The sequence below is a fragment of the Gracilinanus agilis genome, chromosome 3 (assembly GCF_016433145.1).
Source record: "Gracilinanus agilis isolate LMUSP501 chromosome 3, AgileGrace, whole genome shotgun sequence".
NCBI classification, from domain to species: Eukaryota; Metazoa; Chordata; class Mammalia; order Didelphimorphia; family Didelphidae; genus Gracilinanus; species Gracilinanus agilis.
In genome coordinates this window covers 578,372,568-578,385,936 of record NC_058132.1, presented here as the reverse complement: position 1 = coordinate 578,385,936, position 13,369 = coordinate 578,372,568, and the positions used below count along the sequence as shown (strand labels likewise).

General features: G+C 36.2%; 1 protein-coding gene across 2 annotated transcripts in view; it reads left to right on the top strand.

Moving 5' to 3' along the window:
• TDRD3 (tudor domain containing 3) overlaps window positions 1-13,369 on the top strand; it is a 142,682-nt gene that overhangs the window by 43,311 nt on the left and 86,002 nt on the right. For both annotated transcript variants that reach the window (XM_044670602.1, XM_044670601.1), the window contains 2 exons: window positions 4,229-4,385; window positions 8,650-8,775. In XM_044670602.1, coding sequence (XP_044526537.1) covers window positions 4,229-4,385; window positions 8,650-8,775 — 283 coding nt within the window. The remainder of the gene's footprint in view (window positions 1-4,228; window positions 4,386-8,649; window positions 8,776-13,369) is intronic.

Here is a 13,369-nt window from a genome sequence, read left to right as displayed (position 1 = left end):
GACATAGGGGCATCAGCAGAAAGGATAGAGAAAATAACTCATTTGTTTCACCTTTTAAGAGAGTCTCTGTAAGAGTTGAAATAATGTAAACTGAGACACAAACTTTTGAGTACAGTCTATTGAAATTGCCATTGAAGAGAATCTCAGCTCTCTAAGTAACTAAGAGCCTGGATGAGGGGGACAGTTTTCTTTTATACGTGTTAGAAAACGACAAACAAAGAATAGAGCGTGTGACATGATGAGATCGAGGAAAACACGATTGGTTACATAGCTAAGACTTGAAGGACAATATAAGTGTTTGGAAATTTGACAGTGAGATGTTGCAGGACATGTGTGGGAGTCTGGTGATGAGTGATTGGATCTGAGTGCTATTGTGGCCTTGGAGAGAGAGTTAGCCTGCCTGGGAGACTAGCAGCTAGAGAGAGGGAGTGAGATAAGAAGGAAGGAGAACAGGAAAGATTGAGGGCCAGAATGCATGAGAAGGGCCAAGCAGAAGAGTCACAGCACCATGACTGGGGGCTATAATCTTTGTTTATTGTGACAAAGAGAAAGACTTATACAGAATAAAACTTTAAGCATTACAACATTCTTGGGGGGGGGGGTGTTACTTTCCCATAGGATAATGTTATGAAAATGACTTCACTCATGAATGTTATCAGGGTTGCTATTCCAGATGTAAGCAAGTTGAGAAACAGTGATTGCTAAGCTGTTCTTGGGGAAAGGCAGGTTTGGTACTTTTCAGTCCTGATGTTACAAGGACTTCTTTGCTCTTCAGAGTGAGAGGGGGACTGAGGGTATAGTGATGTCCTTTGGCTGATAACAGCCGAGTACCTTTGTGTGAGAGATTGGAACCTTGCCAGCAATCTCAGGCAAGCATGACTGCTTTCCACAGTGGGCTTGATTTGTCCTGAGTTTCTCCTATATAACCCCCCTATAACTAAGAACTGCTCATTGAGTTCACCTGCAAGATAGTGGTTAGACATTTTGGACAACAATCAGCTATCTTTGAGGGATAACTTGGTAGTGTAAAGATATTAGGCCGTCTCCCATGTTCACATGCATCCCCCAAAGTTAGCCAGTCCCTTGAGGCAAGATGAATGATTAGCAGAACTGGATTTCTAAATTTAACACATTACAGGACAGCTTAATTCTGAACTAAGTTCAGAAACAGAGTTCCCACAATGTAAGCCATTACAGAGCAAAAGCAGTTATAGGACAAAATCAACTAATTGTAAATGGGATCAGTAAGAAAGTGATACAGAATCAATATTGGTTATTTCATCCCAGTCTTTTTCATAGTGGCAAAAAAAGACTATAACACATTTGGCCCCTAGTATCTCCCTATTTAATATTGATGGGATCCTACTTCTGGAAGATGATAATGGCTTTTTCGTTGGTCAGCAACTTTCCATTCTCAACCTTGAATTGAAAAGGTAGAATCATATTAGAAGTTGGAGGTAGTTGAAGTCATTTAAGGGGTCATTGATAGTCACAATGTCTACTTTGTGTGAGTTGAATGCAGTCCTGGTTACCAAGCACTCCAGACAGCCAAATTTGTTGACTTTGACCCTTACCTTCTTGTCTCAGATCTCTGGCTGTAGTAGTGGATCTTGACATTGAGTTTGGGAGAAGGGCTGAGATTCTTCTCAGAAGTTTTTGTGAGATAAGGATTTCTTGTTTCCAAATCTTGGATCTTTGGGGTTTGTCGAACAGATTACTCTGGTCATTTACTGCTGATTGACCACTCTGTAACTTATCTAGTACCAGATTATTTTTATAACTATCCCTTTGTAATACCATTTGAGATCTGGTACAACTAGGCCACCTTTCTTCACTTTTTAAAATTGATTCTGATGATATTCTTAACCATTTGTTCTTCCAGATGAATTTTGTTATGATTTTTTTCTTCCAGATGAATTTTGTTATGATTTTTTTCTAGATGTATAAAATAATTTTTTTTGGCAATTTGGTATGACACTGAATAAGTAAATTAGTTTAGTTAGAATTGTCTTTTTTTATTATATTGGTTTGTTCTCCCATGCGCAATTAGTATTTCCCCAGTTATTTAGTTCTGACTTGATTTATGTGAAAGTGTTTTGTAATTGTGTTCACGTAATTCTTCGGTTTGTCTTGTCAGGTAAGCTTCCAAGTAATTTATTTTGTCTGCAGCTATTTTAAATGAAGTTTCTTTTTGTATCTTTGTACTGGATTTTGTTGGTGATATATAGAAGTGCTGAAATTTATGTGGGTTTATTTTATGTCCTGCAAATTTGCTGAAGTTAATTGTTTCAACTAGGTTTTTACTTGATTCTCTAGGATTCTCTCTGTAAAGAGTGATAGGTTAATTTCTTTATTGCCTATTCTAATTCTTTCAATTTTTTTTCTTTTATTGCTATAGGTAGTATTTCTGAATAATATTGAAAAATAGTAGTGAAAATGGGCATCCTTGCTTCATAGTTCCTGACCTTATTAGAAAGGCTTCTAGGTAATCCCCAGTAAAGATAATGCTTACTGATGGTTTTAGATAGATAATCCATATTATTTTAAGGAAAACTTCATTTATTCCTCTGCTTCCTAGTATTTATTTTAACCCTTAACTTCTGTGCATTGGCTCTTAGGTGGAAAAGTAATAAGGGTGGGCAATGGGGGGTCAAGTGACTTGCCCAGGGTCACACAGCTGGGAAGTGTCTGAGGCCGGATTTGAACCTAGGTCTCTAGGCCTGACTCTCAATCCACTGAGCTACCCATCTGCCCCCCCCCCCTTCCTAGTATTTTTTTTTTTTAAACCCTTGTACTTCGGTGTATTGTCTCATAGGTGGAAGATTGGTAAGGGTAGGCAATGGGGGTCAAGTGACTTGCCCAGGGTCACACAGCTGGGAAGTGGCTGAGGCCGGGTTTGAACCTAGGACCTCCTGTCTCTAGGCCTGACTCTCACTCCACTGAGCTACCCAACTGCCCCCCCCCTAGTATTTTTAATAGGAATGAATGCTGATTTTTTTCAAAAGTTTTTTCTGTATATATTGAGATAATTATATTAATTTGTTATTTTTGTATAGTTAATTATGGTAATATTTTTCCTAGTCTTGAACTAGCCATGGATTCCTTGTATAAATCTCATCTGGTCACAGTCTATGATATTTATGAAATATTGCTGTAATTTCCCTGCTAGTACTTTATTAAATACTTTGGCAATATTTATTAGAAAAATTAGTCTATAGTTTTCTTTCTCTATTTTTGTGCTTCCTGGTTTAGGTGTTAGCAGTATATTTGTGTTATAAAAATAATTTGGTAGGACTCCCTTCCTTATTTTTTACAAATAGTTTATATAGTATTGTAATTAATTGTTCTTTAAATGTTTAGTAGAATTCACTTGGGTATTTGTACTCCTTGGAACACCTTTTCAGCTTGAGAATTTGAGTCAAGCTAAATCAAGTGTTGCTTCTCCTTTCCTTATTTTCCAACTTAACTTCCAACTCTAAAGCTTCTAGTCCCATTACAGCATTTATGTTCTTCTTGAACTTACCATGCTCTATATTGTGAATTGATAGTGTTTTGAGCTGATTATACATGGAGAAGTTTTTATGTAATGACTATCTGGAACAATTTTTGTGATTTTTTTTTTTTTTTTGGTCCAGGAAATTTGAAATGACTATAGAAGAGCATTATACAGTGTGAACCCATTATAGAGACTTAAGAAAAAATTCAAAGATTCAGATGCAATTGATTGCAAGCAAATGTGAAGAGGGACAAAAGAATACAGAACAAAGAAATAAAATTGTTGAGTTATTGCTTCCATATTGGGTATATTTGATACACCGCTGTTTTTTGATGGAATATTACTATCTATAGAATTGTTTCCTTTTTAGGCTGGATGAAGAAGTATAAATGATGGCATATAGATGAAGTAATGTTCTGCTTCTTGTCTATAATATTTTAAAAGGGTACATGCTGATATTTTATAAAGTTTACTTTTTTTGGTGCAACTCATTTAGAAAGCTAAGGCAAAAAGACCATCTTTTTTTTCTTTTAGGTTTTTTTTTTTTTTGTTCCATGAGAATAATAAAATAGATATTTTAGAATTCACAAAGAATTACTTTGTGAATATTTTTTTGGTTTGATATAGAATTTTTCATTCGATAGTGTAAAAGACATGCCATGTTTTTTGTTTTTTTTTTTAATTAGAATTCTTGTTTATTACTTCTTTGTCTGCTTTTTTTTTTCATTCTAGGTTGATGAAAAGGCTCTGAAGCATATAACAGAAATGGGCTTTAGTAAAGAAGCATCCAGGCAGGCCCTCATGGATAATGGCAACAACTTAGAAGCAGCATTAAATGTTCTTCTCAATAGCAATAAGCAGAAACCTGTTTTGGGTCCACCATCGAGAGGTATATTTTTATAAGGCAATATTTCAGATCATTCTGTTTGTTTTTCAGAACACTATGTAGTATTTAAGGAGACAGAATTTTATTCTTCCTTTCTTTCTCAGGGATTATGTTATCTTCTTCTCAGTTAGTATACTTGATCTAATCTCTTGAACTGAAATGATGTAATCTTACTATTGGACTATTCCTTAGGCTTGTGGAACCTCAACTAGTAATACACGAGAGTGATGCCTATTGCCCAGTTTTATCTAATGGTTTAACAGTAGTACTAACAATTACTCTGACAATGTGGCAACGCCAGAAGAGGCCTCTAGGTTATTATCAGGAGTGACTTTTGGATTTCAGAAGTATTGGTTCTGTGTCTTCACCTCTTTGGTCTGTTGTTCATTTGTAAAATTTTGGAATTGGACCAGATACTCTGTAAGATCTCTTCCATTCTAACCTTGTAACATGGAATAAATACATCTTGTGTCCACATCTTTCTTTTCCTCACCTTATCTGTGGGATTTACAGTGGATTCAGTCTTCTTCCAGGTTCTCTATAGCTTTTCTCCCTTAGAAAACTCACTTACTCTCACCTCTACATTGATTACTTCTATATCCATATAAACAGACTTCTCCTCTTGCTATAGTTCCACATCCATGTCTCCAACTGGATATTTCAATGTAGACATCCTTCAGTTACACCAAATTTATTAGCATATCCAAAATTAATCCCATTTTCCCCATAAATCAGGTCTTTCTTAGTACTTTTCTTTATCTCAGTAATACTGTTATTCTCCCTGTCAGACAAGCTAAAAATCCTAGAATCGTCTTTGACTCATCCTGCTATTTTAGTCCCCCTTCATACAGTAATAACTTTTGATTGTTAAGAATATGTTTCCATTCCAATTTCATTTTAATTAGTGAGTTCTCCATACTATCACATACACTGTCCCACAAACAGCCCATGCTGATTCCCAACAGTGATGTTATCATCTGAAATACCTTGTGATTTCCATTTTACTTGTCCTATCTGCCTTTCATATTTCAGCTTAAATTCTAGCTGCTCCTTTAAGTTGTATGCAGCATCTACTAAACTCATTTTGTTTTCCTTTTTCTGAATAAAATTCATCTAGACTATTCCTTATACAGGCTACTGATTATCTAGTTTGGTAAGGTATGCCTGAGTTTGTGCCTTGTTGGCATAACCTTTAGAATGCCTTTTCTTTCTGTTCCACAATGAGGCACTAGAGAAAGAATTGGTGAAATATTGTTGTTACTGCAAACAACTTTGCACTCTTTATATTATATTGCATTGTTAAGTAATTATTGCTATTTCTGTAAGTTTCTTACATCTAGGGTCTATATGTTTTTTTTAAGCTTCTGTCAGTAATAAAAGATAGGTAGAAATTTTATTAAGTACTTAGTATGTGCCAGGAAGGTGAAAACCTCTGAGGATATGGTTAAGAAAGACAAATTCCTGTCCTCAAGAAATTGATTATTTTGAAAGACAAAACAAAAATGAAAACTAAAAGGCTAGAGGTGGAGGACTAGAGTTATAAGGACGTGCATGACCTGGTAGCATGGTATTGAGATGGCTAGAAAGTATCATGGAAGCCCAGGTTGATATATGATTAAGCAAAAGCTCATTTGTTAAAAGTAGGCTTTTTTTTTTTTTTTAACCTATAACTTCTGTGTATAGGCTCCTAGGTGGAAGAGTGGCAAGGGCGGGCAATGGGGGTCAAGTGACTTGCCCAGGGTCACACAGCTGGGAAATGTCTGAGGCCGGATTTGAACCTAGGACCTCCTGTCTCTAGGCCTGACTCTCAATCCACTGAGCTACCCAGCTGCCCCCAAAACTAGGCTTCTTAAGTGCAGATGGCTAGGTTCTAGTGAGTGGTGGGGTTAGGGTGGTGTCCAGAGTTCGGGTAATATGGTAATAAAAATGGAAAAGAACATGGTGGCCTAGTCTGGAACTAATGAATCGCCATGGATCAATATTCCTGGAACACTTTGGAGACCTAAAAGATAAGTCCTTGAGTGAAATTTGAAAATTTTAATTTCATCTCAGAAGACTTTTACTTATATGTCCATTGCTTTGAGTATCTTGGTTTTTTTTGGTTTGAATGCAATCCATTCTTAACTGTTTATACTGCTACAGGTGACTGGTGGTATGATTAATTAAAAAAATAATTCATCTTTGACTTTACAGTATGCTTTTTACATGCACTTGAATATAAGTATGTCAGACATTCTGGAAAACCACAGAACACTTAAAATTAAATAGTGAAACTCTTCTATAAAGACCTAGCCAAGAAGAAATTAGAAAGCTATTCAGTTTCCTTATATTGTCCTCAATGTTTCTAACTACATGCTGGGAAAGAATAGTAATTTAAAAATGAAATACACTTTTAAATATGCATGTAGAACATATGCACTTACAGGTCTATGAAAGTATTGAGCTTTAAGGTTTGTTGAATATTCCTCTGTATTGCTTTATATAGGAATAGTACACAGTGATAGTCTTCACATAGCATGTTGAAATGTGAATGTCTAAATATGTTTATCTTCACTGCCTAATCCCTATATCCTTAAATTGCTGCTTGTCCCAAGTTTTATGTATGTGAATTTTTTTCCTTTTAGGTTAAATTATATTAACAAGTTCAACATTATAAATATTTATGATCATTTAATATATTTACTTATTCTTAATGATAGTCATTTAAAAAATATATAAACTTTCAAAAAGTAAGTTATTTCAGTGTCTGTTTATAATCATTTGAGTTAACCATAGAAACTTTATCAGAATTGGAATGGAGATGGTAAAGACTCATGATTTCTTTGATATAGGGAATGTCTAGTAAGGAGATTTCCTTTGCCATTGCTTATCAGTAGCAGTTCTACAACTTGGAGTTTTAACAAATCGCCCAGGATAATGAGAGAAGTTAGCTTAAAGTCAAGGCCATTTTGGAATAGAGAATAGAATAATTATGGAATCTTCCAGATTCTGAGTACCTCTTTCTACTCTCCCTCCACTTAGTATGTGTTGATAAGCTAAGGCAGTGATGGGCAAACTATTCCAGCGGGCCAGATCTAGGCCATAGTTTGCCCATCTGCTACATCTGGATGTGGGGCATAGTGATTAGGGAATTGCTTAAGGCAGTGATGGGTAAACTATGGCCTGGATCTGGCCCGCTGGAATAGTTTGCCAATCACTGAGCTAAGGGATATTCCAAAGAAAAGGCTGATCAAAGTTGTGACTGCAAAATACTTGGATGTTGAGACATTCTTCCATTTGTGGTTGACTGGCAGATTTGTTATTGATGAGTCTCAGGGTGGTGTTGGCTTTTCTAATTGAATATATATGATGCTTGGAGAGCCCAGGAAGATGATTTCTCAGGGAAAGATATATATTAAAGTGGACTATCTGCTACTTATGCTAACTGTTGTTGACAGAATCCTTAGTTAAAGGAGTTTTATGTTAGAGAGTACTTATTCAGGCTTTTTATGTAACAGTTTCTCACTCCTTGCCCATATCCATTTTCTATTATGACACTTCTCAGAAGAATGAGAGAGAGAGTGTTAGGTATTTTGAAGAACTCTAGCATCTACTCTGGGTCATTTTCAGGGATCTCGGGCTGAATAAGTCCACTTACAAGCTAGAGCACTTTGGTAAGGGCAGCTCCCCACAGCAAGTACCTAGAAAACAATTATTGAAAGGTTTTTCTTCTTTGACTTGTTAGTATAGATTATAGATTTAAAATGGAAGGAAATGGCCCTTTTCCCCAAACCTGCTTTCCTATCTTGATTAGTTATAGTCCTCTTGTCTAATGATCTGATTTTAGTTTTAGGGATAGCAGCAAGTTGTACTCTGTTTTCTCCTTGTTGTTTTTGCCATTATGATGGATATAGTGAGCATGGGTTATTCCTTTAACTGCCTAGAATTGAGTAGACAGTCCATTAAGTGATATTTGAAGTTTGAACATGTGTCGCACTACCCAACCCCAAATTCTTGTCTGTATTATTGATTTTCCTATTAAAAAGAAACATAAGAATGGGAAAAAATGAATTTTTAAAGATTTAAGTATAGGAAAGCACTGATTTTCTAAGTATCATCTAATGGGAAAATGTTCCTTGGGAGAGAAAAAAACCTTTCTCAGACACAGAGAGAATCTACTGGAAATGCTGTTTTGATTGTTAACAGTGGTGGAGATGAAACATTTTCTTATAACAATTCAATCTACTTGACTTTTATAATTTAAAAGCCATCTTTTTAAAATCTATAGGCAAAGGAAAAGGCAGGGGACGAGGAAGATGTGAAGATGAAGAAGAATTAGGAAATTCAAGGCCATCAGCACCCAGCACATTATTTGATTTCTTGGAGTCAAAAATGGGGTCTTTAAACATGGAAGGTAAGTATAATTTAAAATAAAAAAAATTTCAAAATGACAACTTTTGGGAGATCATTCACTTGTTTGTTTATTTAAAGAAGCCTGATTATATATAACCATATTCCAGCAGTTTTTATGGATATGTGTGGCTACCCTAATAGTGAATGATTGTTTCTATACTTTTCTGGACTGGTCTCCAGAAAGCAGACATAGTGTGTAACTGGAATTATTCATCCTTTGTGTTGTTCCAGCATGGTAAAACCTTTTAGACTTTGCCTCACACTTCACAGAAATAAATTGAGGCCCTTCCCAATGCTTTGTCTTCTTCTTCCTCCTCATCTCAAATCACATTTTCCCCAATTAGTACTCTTCCTATCTTCTCCTGCCATCCTCTCCAAAGATTGCCTCCACTATTGTCCCTACCCTGTCTCTAATAAATTTTTTTCTTTCTACTGGTTCCTTCCCTGATTTCCATCCTTAACCTTCACATGTGTCCACCATTCCTATTAGCTTTCATGCTATATATTTACTTCCTTTTGTAACTAAATTTCTTGAGAAACCATGTAGACAAAAGTGCTCCTACTTCTCCTTTCACTTATTTTATTTCATTTTTTTTATTGCTTTTTTTCCCCAAACATTTATTAATATTCATTTTTAACATGGTTACATGATTCATGCTCCTCCTTTCCCCTTCGACCCCCGCACTCCCCCCACCCATGGCCGATGCACATTTCCACTAGTTTTGTCATGTGCCCTTGATCAAGACCAATTTCCAAATTGTTGGTAGTTGCATTGGTGTGGTAGTTTCGAGTCCACACCCTCAATCATGTCCACCCTGACCCATGTGATCAAGCAGTTGTTTTTCTTATATGTTTCCTCTCCTGCAGTCTTTCCTCTGAATGTGGGTAGCATTCTTTACCATAAATCCCTCAGAATTGTCCTGGGTCATTGTATTGCTGCTGGTGCAGAGGTCCATTACATTCAATTTTACCACAGTATATCAGTCTCTGTGTACAATGTTCTTCTGGCTCTGCTCCTTTCGCTCTGCATCTGTTCCCGGAGGTCTCTCCAGTTCGCCTGGAACTTCTCCAGTTTGTTATTCCTTTTAGCACAATAGTATTCCATCACCCGCATATACCACAGTTTGTTCAGCCATTCCCCAATTGAAGGGCATCCCCTCCTTTTCCAGTTTGTTGCCACCACAAAAAGCGCAGCTATAAATATTTTCGTACAAGTCTGTTTATCTATGATCTCTTTGGGGTACAAACCCAGAAATGGTATGGCTGGATCAAAGGGCAGGCATTCTTTTATAGCCCTTTGAGCATGGTTCCAAATTGCCAGCCATATTTCATTTTTTTTTTAAACCATTAACTTCCACCTTAGAATCAATACTATATATTGGTTCCAAGGCAGAAGAGTGGTAAGTGCTAGGCATTGGAAGTTGTAACTTGTGCAGGGTCACACAGCTAGGAAGTGTCTGTAGCCAGATTTGAATCCAGGATATCCCATCTCTAGGACTGGTTCTCAATCCACTGTGCCATCCATCTGCTCCCTCCTTTCACTTATTTTAAAACTGCAGTCTAGCATCAGACTTCGTCATTCAACTGAGATTTCTCTCTTTAAAGTAATCAGTGATCTTTTAGTTGCCAGTTTTTAAATGATCATTTGCCATCCATTCTGATCCTTCTTTAGTCTTTGACTCTACTGATCACTATACCTCCAATCTTCCAAGATTGATCCAAGAAGATCCAATCTTCTCTCTTGTTTTTCCTACCTGTCCTACTTCTTCTCTCTCTTTTCCTTTAACTTATCTAAGTCATTCCCACATCATATCATAGATGTACCTCATGGCTCTGGAAGGGCATTGGTAATATGGAAATATTTTTAGAGAGATGATAAATGAAACCTTTGTTTAATGATCTCATCAGCTCCAAAGGATTTGCTTATCATCTCTATGCAGATGATTTTTATAATGCCTATGATTGTTCTCCACTTCAGTTATACATTCCCAACTGCCTTTTTAATATCTCCTTTTGGATATCCTGCAGGAATTTTAAACTCAGCATATCCAAAGCAAAACTCACTAATTCTCTCCCCCCCCCCACCCCCTCTTCTAAACTTTCTTATTGTCAAAGACACCACCATCCTAGTTAGAGAGGGTCACAAAATTCGTATCGACTCCTCTAGTCATCCCACATGTCTAGTTTATTGTTCTGTCTTATTTATCTTCACAGCATCTTTTGAAGGTCCTTTTTGCTTATAGAGCAGCCCACCCGCCCCCCACCCCCAGGTTAGGCGCTCATCACCTTCTAACCTGTTGCTCTCTTAGCTTTAAATTTTTCCATTTTCAGTCTAGCTTCCACTCAACTGCCAAGGTGATTTTCACCCAGCACAAATTCCACCCCTCTGCCCACCATCCATTCATCCCCCCTCCCAAATGCAGTTGCTCCTTATTGCCTCCAGGATCAAATATAAAGTTCTCTCTTTGACATTTCTGTTTGGTATGATATTGTTTCTGGCATAGGATGCTCTCGACTCCATTAATTGGCAGTCTCCCATGCCTGGAATTCTTTCCCTCCTCTCCTCCTGGCATCTTTCAATATTCCCCTCAAAGTCACAGGAGCCTTTCCTTCAGGATTGTCTTTTTCCTTCTGCCCCTCCCACTGCTAATGCCTTTTCTCTGAGATTACCTTTTGTTTACATTATATATCTTATATGTAATTATATTGGCTTCTTAATTAAGAATATAAACTCCTGGAGGGCAGGAATAGGGCTTTTACCTTTCTTTGTCTCCCCAGCACTTAGTTCAGTGCCTGGAACACAGTAAGTACTTAATAAACACTTCTCATATGTCTATATGTTTGTAAATACCTATGTATGTATATTAGGTCTGTGAGAATTCAAGGTTACCTTCATGTTGATGCATGTTCTTCAAACAAAATTTTTTTCATTATGTAACAGAGAAGGATTCTGGAAATGTTAGTATCAAGATGCTTTTTTTCATGAATGATATTATAAAAAGATTTGCTTCAATCTCTCTTAAAACATAAATTGAGTAAGAGGGAAATATTCATTTACTGTCAATTAAATAAAGTATTACCTGGATCTTATTAAAATCATTCTTGTCTAAGGAGTTTTAACCTTTTTTGTGGTGAGGTCTCTCTAGCAGTTTGATAAATTTTAAACCCTTTCTCATAATACTATTTTTAAATATATAAAGTAAAATACACATGATTACAAAAGATAACAATAATATTGAAATATAGTTATTCAGAATGTAAAAAAACTAAGTATAATAATATGTGCTTTATAATTTGAAAAAATTCCTCATTATTTTATTGGAATTTTTTTCCAGTCTGGTACACAGAAAATTATTGTCACACATTTATGCTTGTGCAACTGTAATGTTCCTTAGCTCTGCTCCTGGTTGTGGAGTAAAGATGGAACCTGTCTAAACTGGAATCTCCTATAGTACCAGATAGAATTTCTGCAGCCAAGTAGCAGGGTGAAAAGTTATCACTTAGGGAGGGGCTAGAGCATAAAGTTAATTACTATAGAATATGGACTCAGTTACCAAAGATATGGGTGAAGCATTCAGATCACAAGTGGAAGCTGTTGGCAGAGTTTAAATTATAAGAATATATTGTGGCCTTGAGAAAGTTAGAAGGATTGGGTATTAGATTCTACTCATTAAGAATTTCAAACAGGGGTTATTGAAGTGAGTTACTTCAAAAAGCGAGTCCGGACACCCAGGAGTTCAAATTGGTGGAACCAATATTTGTTTATTAATCTGTTGATTAATAATCTGTACCTACAGGCCAGGGCAACTTTCCTAGTGAAAGTTCCCTGAGGTAAAGTTACAGGCAGTTTTTATAGGGTTATATACGTAAGAGAGGTAAAAAAGGTAAAATGAGCTCATACAAAGTTAAAAAGCATATATGGCTTTAAAGTTTACAATAAATGAAGTGTGGCCTTACCAACCAGGGCAGAATGACCATAGCATTCAGCCTTATCAGACACAAGCCAGATGCACCATAAAGGGGGAGGATGGACATTCCTTTGTGTATCTTATCCTGCACCTGATTGATCCTTCCTTCTTGAGGGGCCATCCTCTTGTTCCGCTGACCATCTTTTGTTATAGACTGAGAAAGCACATTCTTTAAGTCTGCTTTCTATAAGGGAGAGTATACTGTATTGATTACTACCTTTACCAATGGATCAGGGACTTCATTTTACTCTATTTCAGTTATGTGTTACACTTTCAACACATGTATTGTCTCCAGAAATTAAAAGCTTCCCGAATTTTTAAGCTTCTTAGAAGTTTCTTCTCCCTGTCCCCTTATAGCCTCAGCAGCCTAAGGCCCTTTTATATTCCTTTTTATTAACATATAAATAAAATAATATATTGAATTTACAGGCAAATGAAAGGTTTTAGAGAACTTTAATTTTTAAAAGAAATATCACTGTGAACGTTGTTGCTTTTACTTGAATAAGAACATTAAATTGTAGGGTGGGGCATACATGTTGTGTTGGACCTCCAAAAATTGTTTATTGTTTTAATTTTTTTAATTTTTAAAATTTTGATTACAGTTGTTAAATCATGATTTGTTAAGAT